This window comes from Aegilops tauschii, chromosome 2 (assembly GCF_002575655.3).
Source record: "Aegilops tauschii subsp. strangulata cultivar AL8/78 chromosome 2, Aet v6.0, whole genome shotgun sequence".
Taxonomy (NCBI): Eukaryota; Viridiplantae; Streptophyta; class Magnoliopsida; order Poales; family Poaceae; genus Aegilops; species Aegilops tauschii.
This window is the reverse complement of record NC_053036.3, coordinates 142,399,274-142,415,259: the sequence shown is the minus strand read 5'-3', so window position 1 is coordinate 142,415,259 and position 15,986 is coordinate 142,399,274. Positions and strand designations below refer to the sequence as shown.

The following is a 15,986-nucleotide window of genomic DNA, read 5'->3' as shown; positions in this document are numbered from 1 at the left end:
TCGAGCCCCATACGCCCTCTGTAACCGATCAATCACCCATTGTTGCGTGGTGACTATTCCAATTCCCCGATCGCTGCTCCCGCTCCCTCCTGTTTCGCCGGCAATCACGCATGACCAACCGGACGCCTGCCATACTGCTCCGCTCGACAGCTCCCATAAAGCTACGAACGACCGGCACCCAATCATCAGATCGTCTGCCTCTGCCTGCTGCCGCCTACCTATCATTTCTTATCTGTTGGGTAAGTAGATTTGTTGAAATTTAGATTTCTTGTACTCTTTCTATTGTCATCCAGGCTTTACATAGATTGATAAATCTATTTTTGGATGTACTAACTCGTGCATCAAAGATTATTCAAGGTAGCTGATCGTTCAGATTTTAAGGTCTGATCTTTTTTCATTAGTACCACCTTTGCCTTTTGTAGTTACTACTCCCTCCGTCCCAAAATATATGAGGTGGAGGTAGTATTTGATATCTTTCTAAATGTTATACTCATTAACACATATCTGAAGTTTTATAATGGAGTGAGAGCATTCTTTATTTATACTAGTTCATCAATTGCACTTCATCATGAACAAAAAGAGTAGTGTGCTAGCCCTGTCAAGACACTTTCGGGAATTCTGAACAAATTGTATCAAATACTACAAATTAGTATAAATCTAATTCTGAAATTTAAAATTACACAGTAGCAATCATGTCCCCAAACTGCAACAACTTGTCATTAGCATATGTGTCAACCTACCAGAACAGTCTAAGAAGTTATACCACAAGATGCATTTTCAAAATTTAGGGGGTCAATTTACATCTCGCCCCGGGGCCCCAAAATCTTGGAGACGGTCCTGCGGACTCCCTTTGAAAGGATATGTCTGCTCGACCCTAGAGTCGTCTCCGGCTGTAAACCGGATAGTCCGGAGCCTTTATTGTTAGCCCCCGTAGGGACCGCACACTTTGGACCCTGGGCGGCCGAAGTTTCACCTTGGGGCGCTGTCTCCATTATCCTCTGTTAATTGGGAGAGATCCTCCGGGACGACACCTCGATGTTGTCCGCCCTGTTGAGCGAGGAAGCTTGTGGAGGCGTCTTGCTTTCCATCATCTCTGGAAGAAGGTCCCCCGAGGAGGAGGATTGTTGAGGAAGACCGTGTGCCGGACTACAAAACGCATATTCTAGATGTTACCTTTGTAATGAGAAAAGGAACGGGATATGTTTAAAACACCTTTGTTCACTTACGATTCGGCTGGAGGCTTGTCCTTACGAAGGAACTGTGCGACAACGTCACCTTCCGAGCCTGAACCACCCGACAGGGGCGTCTTGCCTTGCTTAGGAGCCCTTACCTCCCAACTTTCGGAGGCGGCCCTTTTCTTACCATAGGGAGAAAGGATGTCAGCTTCTCCTTCTCTTTTGTCTTCGGAAGAGGGAGCCTCAATCTCCCCGGACACCGTGTGTGGTTTACCTCCGGGATGGAAGCCACCTTTGGTTCCCCCGCTCTCCTCCTTGTCCTCTTCCACCAGTGCCTGGTATGGCGCCGGGACCAGCATCCTTGTTAGGACGGGACTAGCTGAGTCTTCGGGAAGAGGAACCGAACACCTGATTCGCTCCGCCTTCTTTATCCAGCCCTGAAAAAGATGGTTTTCTCAGTATCTTATTATGAGATGCTTATCTAAGCTGTATTCGAGAGTCAAGTGCTTACCGAGGTATCCGGATGGTTGCAGTCAAGGCCGATGTCCTTTGTAGTATCCGGACACTGTTTTCATGCCCCGAAGAATAATTTCCACATTCCTTTGTGCGTTGTGCTAAAGAAGTGCTGAAGGGTTCGTGGTCCTTCCGGATTGAACTCCCACAGGCGAAGAGGCCGCCGCTGGCATGGTAGGACCCGGCGGACTAGCATTACTTGGATTACGTTGATAAGTCCGGTGTCCTTCTCAATAAGGCTCTGGATGCGGCTCTGTAGAGTCTGCACTTCATCGATTGATCCCCAATCCAAGCCCTTATTGATCCATGATGCGAGCTGAATTGGAGGGCCAGATCATAACGCGGGTGTAGCCGCCCACTTGGTGCCGCGGGTTTCAGTGATGTAAAACCACTCCCACTGCCATAAGTCGGGAGATTCTGTGAAGGATCCTTTTAGCCAAAAAACGTTGATAAGTTTGCTCACCGTAGCACCACCGCACTCCGCTTGTTTCCCATTGACTACCTTCGGCTTTACCTTAAAGGTCTTGAGCCACAAGCCGAAGTGTGGGGTAATACGGAGGAAGGCTTCGCATATGATAATGAACGCCGAGACGTGAAGAAAGGAGTCTGGAGCTAGATCGTGAAAATCTAGCCCGTAATAGAACATGAGCCCTTGAACGAAGGGGTGGAGAGCAAACCCTAGCCCTCGGAGGAACTGGGAGACGAATATGACCCTCTCGCTGGATCTGGGAGTAGGGATAACCTGCCCTTGAGCAGGAAGCCTGTGGGGGATTTCCGCAGTCAGGTATCTTGCCGCCCGGAGCTTCGTAATATCCTCCTCTGTGACAGAAGAAGCCATCCACCGACCTTGAGAGCCGGTTCCGGACATGACTGGGAAGCTCGAAACAATTAGATTGAACCTTGGGTGCTGGAGCTCGAGGCTGGAGAAGGGTTGGCGTGAAGAAGCAAGATGAGTCTTAGTCCCTTTATAAAGGCAATGAATACCGAACGCCTCCTCCTAAGCCTTAAAACCTGCCTATTCTTAAGGAATCCGGCCGACAGGACGGTTGGGATACCCACGCCCGTATTGATGAGGATCTCGCAATAAGGGGATACGATCTCTGCTTCGACAAGACGTGCCAATGAAACCGCGTCTCGGAACATGGAGCGACGGGCGAAAAAACGGTTCGATATAATAACCGGGTGGTGCCGTGATATCACGTTGCAGAAAAGTTGTCAGCAGATTGGACTCGCAAAATATTATTTCCTCTGCGGTGGTGTGTGGTATTTGTTTTGCAGAGCCGGACACGTTCGTTGCGTCCGAAGACTGTGTTGGAGTATTCGGAGAAGGAACCCGCCTTGCAATGCCGAAGACAGTTTGCGCGCCGGACACCTCGTCATTGAAGCCTGGTTCAGGGGCTACTGAGGGAGTCCTGGATTAGGGGGTCCTCGGGCGTCCGGACTATGGTACGTGGGCCGGACTGATGGGCTGAAAACATACAATACCGAAGACTTTCTCCCGTGTCCGGATGGGACTCGCCTTGGCATGGAAGGCAAGCTTGGCGTCCTGATATGAAGATTCCTTTCTCTGTAACCAACTTTGTACAACCCTAGTCCCCTCCGGTGTCTATATAAACCGGAGGGCTTAGTCCATAGGGACAAGAATTATAATCATAGTCATACGGGCTAGACCTTTAGGGTTTTAGCCATTACGATCTCGAGGTAGATCAATTCTTGTAATACTCATATTCATCAAGATCAATCAAGCAGGAAGTAGGGTATTACCTCCATAGAGAGGGCCCGAACCTGGGTAAACATCGTGTCCCCCGTCTCCTGTTACCATCGACCTTAGACGCACAGTTCGGGACCCCCTACCCGAGATCCGCCGGTTTTGACACCGACAGTCGTGAAAAGTGATGGTGACAACACATGATGATTTTGATTTGGTGGTGCTTCTCAAGTATTGATAGCGACCTTCGATGTGAAAACTTGAGGTCTAGATCTAATTTGTTTATATCTGGCAATGACAACTTGATTTTCAGGGTGAAACCCCAAGGTATGACATTTGGTGGTTGGATTTGGCAACGACAACGCTTGAGCGTCTTTCTTTTCTTGAAAACGTTGCTTCGAGAATTGTTCTCGTCCATCTAAGATTATTGGTGTGGATATGGTCACTGTTGTAACTTATTGATCATTGTTCTGATTGCTTTGAATTTTTTTTTCCTTTTACTGCGCCTAGGCATATCTTCGGCCTTGTATAACTTTGCTACTTGTCGGTGTGAATTTATTTGTGTTGATGTTAGGTGTGTACATCTTAATTATGTAGAGGCTGTGTTGGTAACCCATTGCTTCATTTTGAATTAATGAAATCACCGTTTACAAAAGAAAAAAATAGGCGCTACATGCAGATACAAAGCTTTCTTCTCTTCTCTCTTTTTCTTTTTGCGGGTTACAAAGCTTTCTTCTCGACCAGTAATAAAAATGCGATTAACAAAGGGAAGTTGGAGCCGTTGCTTCATGCCTACAAACAACTACTCCCTCCGTTCCTAAATATTTGTCTTTCTAGACATTTCAAATGACTACCACATACGGATGTATGTAGACATATTTTAGAGTGTAGATTCACTCAGTTTACTCCGTATGTAGTCACTTGTTGAAATGCCTAGAAAGACAAGTATTTAGGAACGGAGGGAGTACTTGCAGTAGTAGATGTGGATCCACATATTATTCCGATCTCCGGCAAAGTATTCTTGTTCCGTTACACGAACGTGGCCCCCAAACAAACACCCGGCTCTCCTCCTATCGACCCGGCCGCGAGATATGCTGCCGCGGTGCCGCCGCTGCGAAATGTATTTTCTATCAACTCAACGAGATTTGTTAATGCGGTACCGACACGCGGGGACAGGCCGGCTCGCCTATGATTCACGCATGGATGTACCCCTCCCGTGAAAAGGCTCATGAATTATGGGCGATGGAAGGAATCGCCAGCCAGAGGGGAAGCCGCAAGCCGTCCGTCCGGCCAGCCCGGCAACACACGCGTGGGTGGGTTGAAGAAACCAGGCTGGAACCATCAATTCCCGCCGACGTACGCCCCCCTCTGATCGCTGTACGTACCCAGCGCACGGCGCTCGCAAGCGACGATCTACGGTCACGGACTCTGGGTGAGGAGTAACTCGGTTTGGCTGTACTACTAGTACTGTACTGGCAGTTAACCCTAGCATCCGTAGCACCGTAAAGAACTGGAAAAATAAACTCTAGCATCCGTAGCACCGTAAAGAAGCAGTAAAATAACTCTAGCAGCCGTGGCACGGCAAAGAAGAAGCATATAATGACCATAGCACCGTTCCCGTGGCACCGTAAACAAATGGAATAATCTTGTCTACGAATCTACTACCGGTGACTGAGGACGACGTCCACCTAACAGCTGGTGGTGCGTTCCGTGGGATTCCAGGCCGGCTGAAGATGAGATGGGAATAGAAACAATTCCAGATTTCGGGCCAGTCTAAGTAGGCGACAGACCACGCGCAGCTGGACGTCAAAGAGGCTTTGCCGATTAGTGTCGGTGATCGCGACGGCGCATCTGCGCTGCGGCCTTTGGGGACACCTGGACGCGCCGCTCACCGTCGGCCACGCGCACGTCGGTTTCGGAATTTCGGTTGGTGGCGCGGGCGTAGTGGGGCGAACGAAAGCCCGTCGTCGCGCTCGCGCACGACTAGCTCTAAGCTGTAGCTGAGCGAGTAGTGAGTAGTACAAGTAGTGGTGATCTATGATCTATCCGTGCCTTCTTAACTAACTCTATGATTGGCACGCGATGGAGACTTGGAATCCACGGCTGTTTGCCCCCTTTGAGCCAGCTTTTGGACATTACTAATGCCAACCCATCATAATATACTCCTATGTGGTTGGACAAAAAATATTAAATTGTCATGTATGTTGCTGTGAACTAACTATCATTTTCTTTTTGAAACAATGAACTAACTATATCATACTAGCATGGATGGACTCACCGACACACGCTAGGAGCAGAGGGAAATAAACATATCAGGGGGGAGGATCGGAACAAGAGTGTCCGGTATGCACTCAACTAATTAGGCAATAACCACTGGGACCCGCAACTAACGTTAACGAATAACATGTCCATCAAGACACACGCTCTTTTAGTTTGACATGAAAATGAGACACGGTCTTGAACAATCTCTTTGGTTAGTGGCAGAATTTGGAAGTCATCGTGTTCTTTGCGACTTCACCGGCTGATTGATGGCAGGTAGCTTTCATTTGGTTAGCTGCCACGAACTTTTTTAAATATGGAGTTACACAACCGGATTATACAGCATTTGAGATTATGGGGTTGTTTGGTTCTAATCCATAACTTGTCACATTTTGCTACACATCAACTTAGACTAGTTTGGCCAAGTTAGATGTGCGTTTGGTTCATTTGAGCAATTCAAGCGAGGCATGTGTGGCAAAAGATAATCGCAACCCAAACATGCTAAGAATTTGAGCAACTCAAGTGAGACATGTGTGGCAATATGTGGCAAAAGATAGTTACAACCCAAACACGCCTATCTACTGCTGAAATTTGAGATGGGCTCTAGGCCCATGTAGCAATTTCTGAAAAATCTCTAAGGGCCCATGTGGGTTATATGGCACTAGGTGTTGTGGGAAGTTTAGTCCCACCCCGGAAGTGGAAGAGGAGTTGGACCTCCTTATAAGGGTTTCTCTTCTACATGCTATTGGAGCTTGAGAAGAGAAGAGGCCCTCGCGCACTCCTCCTCCGCCTCGTCACGACGCGCCGCGCCGCGGGTTGCGGGATTGAGCCGAGCCGAGCTTACACCTACGCGCTTATTTTTGCCAGTCAATAACGGAGAGTTTTCTGACAGCTGGGCCACGATCTGAGACGTCGGATCATGGGCTGTCACGGACTCGGACGTGGGTCGAGCCCACGTCTCTCCACGCGGCTGCGCCTATAAGTGTGCGGTGTCTCCTAACCCTAGCCGCTACGAACAGATCACATCTGCTCCACGCGCACGCCCACCGTCGTTCCCTTGCTGCTGCCGCCGCCGGTGACTCCATCCCGTCCGCCGCGTACACGGTCGACGGGAGAGCAGGTCTCCGAAACCACGCCCTTCTGGTTCATGTACGGGGTGAGGGGCGAATAGGTTTTTGGGCAGCGATTACGCGACTGCTCACTTCCGATCGTCTACTTCCTCTACGTCCGCGTCGCCTTCATCATCACCATGTCCACCGACGCCGAACGTGCCGCCGCCGAGAAAGCTGAAGCTGACAAGAAGGCCGCCGAGGACGCCGCTGCTGCCACCAAAGCCGCGGCCTCTGCATGGCCTACTGGAGGGTATAACTCGTTTATCCCGCTCCTACTATTTTCTGTTTTAGCCATGCTAGCGTTATACGTAGATCTTTCTGCAATTAGCGTAGTATGTGCTACTTTGACTGAATATCAGTATGCGATCATATGTGTCAATGCCATGCTAGTGATTTACTCGTGGATTAATTTAATCGAGAAATTGCCTATTTAGTCAACAATCCAAAAACCTATTATGTGTAGGAATTTTTCGGCAAGTGGCTTTGCCGCTGCACTGAAACCGGATAAGACCGGTAGATACTTTAAGCGTTGGCAGACTAAGACCACGTTATGGCTCACGGCTATGAACGTGTTCTGGGTCACCGGTGTCTCCACGGGAACGATTGCTCCTGAACAGGAGAAGGCGTTCAAGGAGGCTACCGTTGTGTTTCTCGGAGCAGTTCTTAGCGTGATCGGAGATAAACTGGTCGACGCATATTTACATGTGCATGTTGCCAAGGACTTGTGGGAGGCGCTCGAATCTAAGTTCGGGGCAGACGATGCCGGAAGCGAGATGTATATTATAGAGCAGTTCCATGATTACAAGATGGTTGAAAACCGTCCTGTATTGGAGCAGGCTCATGAGATAATATGCATTGTTAAGGAGCTTGAACTTCTTAAGTGCGAGTTACCGGGCAAGTTTGTCGCGGGCTGCATAATCGCTAAGCTCCCTAATTCCTGGAGGAACTTTGCCACCACTCTGAAACATCAGAGGCGTGAATTCTCTGTGGAGGATGTCATTGGCCATCTGAGTGTTGAGCAGAATTCAAGGGCAAAGGACTCGCACGGAAAAGGGGCCGAAGGGACTTCTGTCGCCAACATGGTGAACCAGAAGAACTTCAACTCCCACAAGCCCAAGGGAAAGAACGGTGTCCAACACAATACCGACTTTAAGAAGAAGGGTAAGAAGACCTTCAAGAAGAACAAGAAGGACGAGGGCTGCTTCACTTGTGGTTCGGTTGAACATTGGGCCAACAAGTGCCCAAACAAGTACAAGAAGTCAGGACAGGACTCCAAGTCCGTCAACATGATTGTGGACAACAATGAGAATGGTGCACCTGGGTACGGTAATTTATTTACTGTTTTTTCAGTGTTTCAGCCCACCGATTGGTGGGTGGACACAGGTGCAGGTGTACATGTGTGTGCTGACATGTCATTGTTCACTTCTTACCAGGTCACAGGCCACGGGTCCGTATTGATGGGGAATGGCGCGAGTGCTTCTGTTCATGGTGTTGGCACGGTCGATCTGAAGTTTACTTCGGGAAGGATCGTGCAGCTGAAGAACGTGCAGCATGTCCCCGCCATCAAGAAGAACCTCGTTAGTGGCTCCCTTCTATGTAGAGAAGGGTTTAAGTTGGTTTTCGAGTCTAATAAATTAGTTGTTACGAAATATGGACTCTTTGTTGGAAAAGGTTATGAGAGCGGAGGGATGTTCCGCCTTTTCCTCGCAGATTTTTGTAATAAAGTCGTGAACCATGTTCATTCGAATGTTAATGAATCTGAGGTTTGGCATCCACGTCTTTGTCACATTAGTTTCGGTGTTATGACGCGGCTAGCCAAGTTGGATTTAATCCCGAGTTTTACTTTAGCCAAAGGCTCTAAGTGCCTTTCATGTGTGCAAGCTAAGCAACCTCGCAAGCCTCACAAGGCCGCGGAGGAGAGACACTTGGCACCATTAGAACTCATACATTCTGATCTTTGTGAGATGAATGGTGTGTTGACTAAAGGTGGAAAGAAATACTTCATGACATTGATAGATGATTCCTCTAGATATTGCTATGTGTACCTGTTAAATACTAAAGATGAGGCTCTACACTACTTTAAAATCTATAAGGCAGAAGTTGAGAATCAACTTGAAAAGAAAATTAAACGAGTCCGGTCAGATCGTGGTGGAGAGTACTTCTCGAGTGAGTTTGATTCCTTCTGTGCGGAACACGGCATTATTCATGAGAGGACGCCTCCCTATTCACCCCAGTCAAACGGGGTTGCCGAGCGGAAAAACCGTACTCTAACTGATTTGGTTAACGCCATGTTAGATACATCGGGTTTATCCAAGGCATGGTGGGGGGAGGCTATATTGACGGCATGTCATGTCCTGAATAAAGTTCCGACAAAGGATAATGAGATCACTCCCTATGAGAAATGGGCAAAGAGGAGGACAACACTCTCGTACTTGCGCACTTGGGGCTGTCTGGCGAAAGTCAATGTGCCGATCCCCAAAAAGCGTAAGCTTGGACCCAAGACTGTGGACTGCGTTAATTTGTGCTATGCTAAGAACAGCGTTGGCTATAGATTTCTAGTAGTGAAATCTGAGGTACCTGACCAGAAGGTCGGTACAATTATGGAGTCTAAGGATGCTACATTCTTCGAGGATACTTTTCCTATGAGAGATATGCAAAGCACTTCTAGACAGGAATCTGAGGAGACTCCTGAACCTGCCATCCCTATGGAATATTATGAACAAACACATGATGAAAATCCGGAGGAGGATGATGAGGAAACCCTTGGTAGGGGCAAGAGACAAAGGACTGCAAAGACCTTTGGTGATGATTTCTTCGTGTACCTCGTGGATGATACTCCCACTTCTATTTCAGAAGCGTATGCCTCTTCAGAAGCTGACTACTGGAAGGATGCGGTCCGTAATGAGATGGATTCCATCATGGCTAACGGGACATGGGAGATCACTGAACGTCCCTATGGTTGCAAACCATTAGGATGTAAGTGGGTGTTCAAGAAGAAGCTTAGGCCCGATGGTACAATTGAAAAGTACAAGGCTAGGCTTGTGGCCAAGGGCTATGACCAGAAAGAAGAGGAAGATTACTTCGACACTTATTCACCTGTAGCTAGACTGACCACCATTCGAGTATTACTCTCGTTGGCAGCCTCGCATGGTCTTCTCGTCCACCAGATGGATGTTAAGACAGCTTTTCTGAATGGAGAGCTAAAAGAGGAAATCTACATGCAACACCCAGATGGCTTTGTGATAGATGGTCAGGAAAGAAAGGTGTGTAGGTTGCTGAAATCTTTATATGGCCTGAAGCAAGCACCTAAGCAATGGCATGATAAGTTTAATACAATTCTGACATCTGTTGGTTTCGTTGTTAATGAGGCTGACAAATGTGTATACTATCGCCATGGTGGGGGCGAAGGAGTTATACTGTGCTTGTATGTTGATGACATACTGATATTCGGAACCAACCTCAAAGTCATTGAGGAGGTCAAGTCGTTTTTGTCTCAGAACTTTGAGATGAAAGACCTTGGTGTGGCTGATGTTATCTTGAACATCAAGCTACTGAGAGATAATGAGGGTGGGATTACACTTCTGCAATCCCACTATGTTGAGAAGGTGTTGAGTCGTTTTGGATATTGGGATTGCACACCATCTCAAACACCATATGTTACTAGCGTGTTGATTCGAAAGTCCAAAGGCACGGCTATAGATCAGTTGAGATACTCTCAAATCATTGGTTCACTGATGTACCTAGCGAGCGCAACGAGGCCCGACATCGCGTTTGCTGTGAGCAAACTGAGCTGGTTTGTTTCCAAACCGGTTGATGTACATTGGCATGCTGTTGAACGAGTCATGCGCTATCTGAAAGGTACTATGAACTATGGACTTCACTATACCGGAGACCCGTCGGTACTTGAAGGGTATAGTGATGCAAATTGGATCTCTGATGCTGATGAGATGAAGGCTACAACTGGGTATATGTTTACTCTTGGAGGTGGCGCTGTTTCCTGGAAGTCTTGCAAGCAAACGATCTTAACGAGATCGACAATGGAAGCAGAATTAACGGCATTAGACACATCTGGTGTTGAAGCGAGATGGCTTCGAGATCTTTTGATGGACTTGCCATTGGTTGATAAACCAGTTCCGGCTATCCTTATGAACTGTGACAATCAGACTGTCATCACCAAGGTGAAGAGTTCAAAGAACGACATGAAGTCCACCAAACACATAAGAATGAGATTAAAAGCTGTCAGAAAATTAAGAAACTCCGGAGTGATAGCGTTGGACTATGTCCATACGGCTAAGAATCTGGCAGATCCCTTTACGAAAGTGCTATCACGTGTTGTGATAGATAATGCATCGAGGGAGATGGGTATGAGACCCACATGAGTTGCCATGGTAGTAACCCAACCTATGTGATCGGAGATCCCGTGAATTAGGACCTGGGAAAACAAGCCAGTGGTGAACTGAGGAGAGTAAATATACTAACCCACTCCGTTGGAGATGCAATACTCTCGATACTGTATGGTAGGATGACTACTGTCTTAATGTGTTCCGAAGCTTATATGAGCAAGATGCTATCCTACAGAGTGATCTTTGGAGGAACACACCTATATGAGTCCGACTGCTGGTCACAGTCTATGAGATTGGGGTGAGCTCTAGTAAGCTCATGAATAGGCCAGGAGTGTGACTTATATGCTCCACCCGAGGGGTCAGCTTTCGGCAGCCCAGTACTAGTGAGACATGTGGTGAAACTTCTTTACGCCAAACTGACAATTCAAGGCATAGTCCATTGTTCAGTTGTGAAGGAGTGTAGCTACTTGCTCTAGGTGAAGCTCAACCTTAACAGGTCTTCACTGAAACACTGGTATATCGAAATAGTAATTGGAACAGAGGACACAATGGGCCCTCGAGATCTGGTGGGGGATTGCTGAAATTTGAGATGGGCTCTAGGCCCATGTAGCAATTTCTGAAAAATCTCTAAGGGCCCATGTGGGTTATATGGCACTAGGTGTAGTGGGAAGTTTAGTCCCACCCCGGAAGTGGAAGAGGAGTTGGACCTCCTTATAAGGGTTTCTCTTCTACATGCTATTGGAGCTTGAGAAGAGAAGAGGCCCTCGCGCACTCCTCCTCCGCCTCGCCACGCCACGCCTCGTCACGACGCGCCGCGCCGCGGGTTGCGGGATTGAGCCGAGCCGAGCTTACACCTACGCGCTTATTTTTGCCAGTCACTAACGGAGAGTTTTCTGACAGCTGGGCCACGATCTGAGACGTCGGATCGTGGGCTGTCACGGACTCGGACGTGGGTCGAGCCCACGTCTCTCCACGCGGCTGCGCCTATAAGTGTGCGGTGTCTCCTAACCCTGGCCGCTACGAACAGATCACATCTGCTCCACGCGCACGCCCACCGTCGTTCCCTTGCTGCTGCTGCCGCCGGTGACTCCATCCCGTCCGCCGCGTACACGGTCGACGGGAGAGCAGGTCTCCGAAACCACGCCCTTCTGGTTCCTGTACGGGGTGAGGGGCGAATAGGTTTTTGGGCAGCGATTACGCGACTGCTCACTTCCGATCGTCTACTTCCTCTACGTCCGCGTCGCCTTCATCATCACCATGTCCACCGACGCCGAACGTGCCGCCGCCGAGAAAGCTGAAGCTGACAAGAAGGCCGCCGAGGACGCCGCTGCTGCCACCAAAGCCGCGGCCTCTGCATGGCCTACTGGAGGGTATAACTCGTTTATCCCGCTCCTACTATTTTTTGTTTTAGCCATGCTAGCGTTATACGTAGATCTTTCTGCAATTAGCGTAGTATGTGCTACTTTGACTGGATATCAGTATGCGATCATATGTGTCAATGCCATGCTAGTGATTTACTCGTGGATTAATTTAATCGAGAAATTGGCTAGTTACTCAACATCTACCCCCCCCCCCCCCCCACCCATTCCAATCGTAGTCACGTTTATGTATCCTGGACTTCTGTGCTCATGATTTGGTATGCATTTGCATGGTGGTGCATCGACTTGTGCGCAAGAGACGATATTCTCTTTAATCTTAAACTGTCCCTTTTTTCGGTTCTCCCATGTTTTTTCTTCTAGAAGAACTGACTTTTCTATATTTATATTTTTGTTTTGTTTTGGCTCAAAGCTAATGCAACATCTTCCAAAGTCCAATTTGCTTTGCAAATGGAGTACTGAACTGTTCTTATACATTTCAGATGAGTTTTGTGTAGTATATACCACATGGCCATTTATATTATGTAATTATAATTTGAATTCGAATGGGATGGGTTATGAAACTTAAACATACATCTTAAATTCATTTGTGTGTGACTGCAAATGTATATGTTTGCCTATTATAATGTGGTGTGTTGATATCTGTAACACTTCACTCTCACGCGCAAGGCACATGTAACTTACTAGTGTGAAATTAGAGCATCTACAAGCGAGGCTCTCAAATTCTTCTCATATGTCTGTGCAGCCTGCCACGTCGGACCGGGTTCATCCTGGACAATCATATGCGTGTCCCGGACAAATAGGGATTTGAAACAATTTGAGGTAGCAGTTGTGTGCTTGGACAAATATGGATTTGAAACTATTTGAGGTAGTAGTTGTGTGCCTGGACAAATAGGGATTTGAAACAATTTGATGGAGCAGTTGTGTGCTTGGACAAATAGGGATTTGAAGCGGACATGTATAAACACTGTCAGTTGTCTTGACGGTATAGGGTTGTCCGAAGAAAACGAGATGTCGTAACAAAAAACGAGATGTCGTAACAAAATACCATCTTTTGCTCCTGCTAGTTTCTTTCTCGAGAGAACTAGGCAAGCATGGGTATTGGGTAGCGGTGGAAAATACCCAAATTGTGTTAGGATTTCGTGTGCGACCGTGTTAGAAAGAGCACGTCCTAAAAGGTAAAATCCCCATTTCCGTTGCCGTGTTACTGGTCCGGGTCCAGGTCCAGGTCCAGGTCAGATGCAAGCGGCATACACATCGAACCAAAACCAGATCTGGCCAGCACAGCACAGGACGGGACACACCCACAACAAACAGTGCACGCGCGCATGATGAAAGAGACAGATCTATGATTAAACAATGATGGAATAATACAATGAGGGGTAGTAATAAAAATATAAATCAAATCTCATCAATTTGGTACACAGGAAGAAAGAATCCGAGGCGGACGTGCGTGAGTAATGGGACTACACAGGAAGGAGGAGGAGGAGATGCCGGCCCGTCCAGCCAGTTAGAAAAAATAGACACGAGATACAGCGCAAAATGTGGTGGCATGCACAGACACGGACACAGACAGCTCGTCAAAAGGCGCGGCGCAGCGGCCGCCGCATGATTGCGTGTTCTCGTGCCGGGTCTCGACGGGGCCGGCTGGCCTCCCGCGCTAGCTTTGCTCGTCTAGGCGAGGAGGGCGAGGAGGCCCAGCGCCATCGCGCACGCCGACATGATGCTCCCTGCCATGCTCTGGATCGCGCCCTGCAGAACGAACGAGGCAAATTTTAGTCAGTGATTTCCAGTGGCAGTAAAAATAATGTCTGATTAAGAGTGGGAGCAGTGTCGTGGAGGCTTCCGGAATGCATTGGTTACGGGCGCAGTACACGCTCCGAGTTGTATAACAGTAGTAGTGGTTGCAGTGACTGGCGGAAGCTTGACTTTTGAAATGTTTAGTAATTCTTTTATTTATTTTCCATTAACTGCTCTGTCCGTAGCAACGGCATGATGCACATGCGTGCCTGGCCAACATGTCGGGACGGGCCAAATGCGAACGCATCTACCACCGCCACTGTTCTCACTCATCAGTCACTTCCCTTTCCCTAGTCACATGTTTGGTGGCGCCAAACAAAGCTATGGTCCTACTAATGAGCATGCCATTATGGCACTAATTACTTAATTAGCCATCTAAGCACTCATAGATGTAACTAAACTAAGTAGCCACTGTAAGTAAGAGCATAGTTAATTATTTTACTACTAACAGCGGGCAAAGTTCGGCGTCGTGTCCAACTACGTCGCAGTTCTTTGCCAAAAGAAAAAGAAACTACGCAGTATCAGTTGCGCCGCCGGTCGTGCGTAGAGGAGTTGTGAAACTTCGACGGGCACTGTCGGTTCAGATGGCGTAGTATAGAGGGTGGAGATTGAGACGTACCGCGGTGTCGTCGGCGGCGGCATCGAGTGCGGGGCCGGGGGCTTCGGAGTCGTCGGAGGCCGCGGGGGCCTTGGCCTTCTTGGACTTGGTGGGGGCCTCGGCGGCGACGGGAGCGGGGGCCGGGGCCTTGCTCTTCTTCTTCTTGGAGGACGACTTCTTCTTCTTCTTGGCCGGGGCGGGCGCGGGGGCGTCGGGCTTGGTGGGGATGGTGGCGGGTGCCTCGGCGACGGGAGCAGGAGGAGCGGCGACGGGAGCCTCGACCGGCGGAGTGCTGGCCTTGGGAGCCGGGGCAGGGGGCGAGGAGGCGGCCTTGGTGGGCGGCGCTGCGGCGGGAGCCTTGGCTGGTGCCGGGGTGGCCTTGGTGGGTGGCGCCGCGGCGGGGGCGGGGGTTGCGGGGGTGGTGGGAGCCGCTGCGGTCGGTGGGGTGGCGGCGACGGGCGTGGTGGTCGGCGCCGCGGCGGGCGCGGTCGTCTTCTTGGCGGGAGCCGCCGGCGTGGGGGTGGTGGTGGTGGGCGCGGCGGCCGGGGCCGTGGCCTTCTGGGCGACGGCGGAGTGCGCCGCGAGGAGGCAGAGCAGCGCGAGGCAGAGAGCGCCGGCGCGCGCCATTGCGGCTGTGTGTGTGCGTTCGCTCTCTGGGGCGAGGGCGAGGGCGAAGGCTCGGCTCTGCTCTGCTCTGACTGCCTCTCTTTCTTTGTGTGGCTTTACGATGGGAGTGGCACACGCAGCGAGGGCGGTGATAAATAGCGCAGGAAAAGGAGGGAGGGGAGAAGCGGCGGGGAGGGGGAGGGGAGGAGGTGCGGGTGCGGGTGTGGCGCCTCAACTGGCAGTGGGCCAGCGGGGCCATGTGGGGGTTGGTGTCGCCAGTTGGTCGGACGCGTTCACGTGGCTCGGTGGGCTACCCCCGAGCGCTGCATTGTTGTGTCTGTCTAAACGGCACCGTTGTGGGGAGAGAGCCGTTGGGGCTCTACGCATGCGCGCAGAACGACCCAGAACCCGGAGAGAGAAGCGCAGAATATGGGCTGGTTGCCGCGCGTCCGCTAGCCGTTATGTGACGTTTTAAAGTTTTACCTCATAAGCCCTG

General features: G+C 49.6%; 1 protein-coding gene across 1 annotated transcript; it reads right to left on the bottom strand.

Annotated features, from left to right (window-relative positions):
- Nucleotides 1-13,815: 13,815 nt before the first annotated feature.
- Nucleotides 13,816-15,632, bottom strand: LOC109771343 (uncharacterized). Its single transcript, XM_020330036.4, has 2 exons — nt 14,906-15,632; nt 13,816-14,238 (listed from the first exon to the last, which is right to left on the bottom strand). Exons 1-2 carry the CDS (start codon nt 15,509-15,511, stop codon nt 14,161-14,163), a joined length of 684 nt encoding a protein of 227 aa, XP_020185625.1. The 5' UTR covers nt 15,512-15,632; the 3' UTR covers nt 13,816-14,160.
- Between the last annotated feature and the right edge of the window lie 354 nt (nt 15,633-15,986).

Bases quoted from the DNA above. Each gene is read 5' to 3' on its own strand.
- LOC109771343 (XM_020330036.4), bottom strand. From the start codon at position 15,511: ATGGCGCGCGCCGGCGCTCTCTGCCTCGCGCTGCTCTGCCTCCTCGCG. The intron at 14,239-14,905 runs GTACGTCTCAAT...TTCGTTCTGCAG, and splicing joins CCGCCGCCGACGACACCGCG to GGCGCGATCCAGAGCATGGC.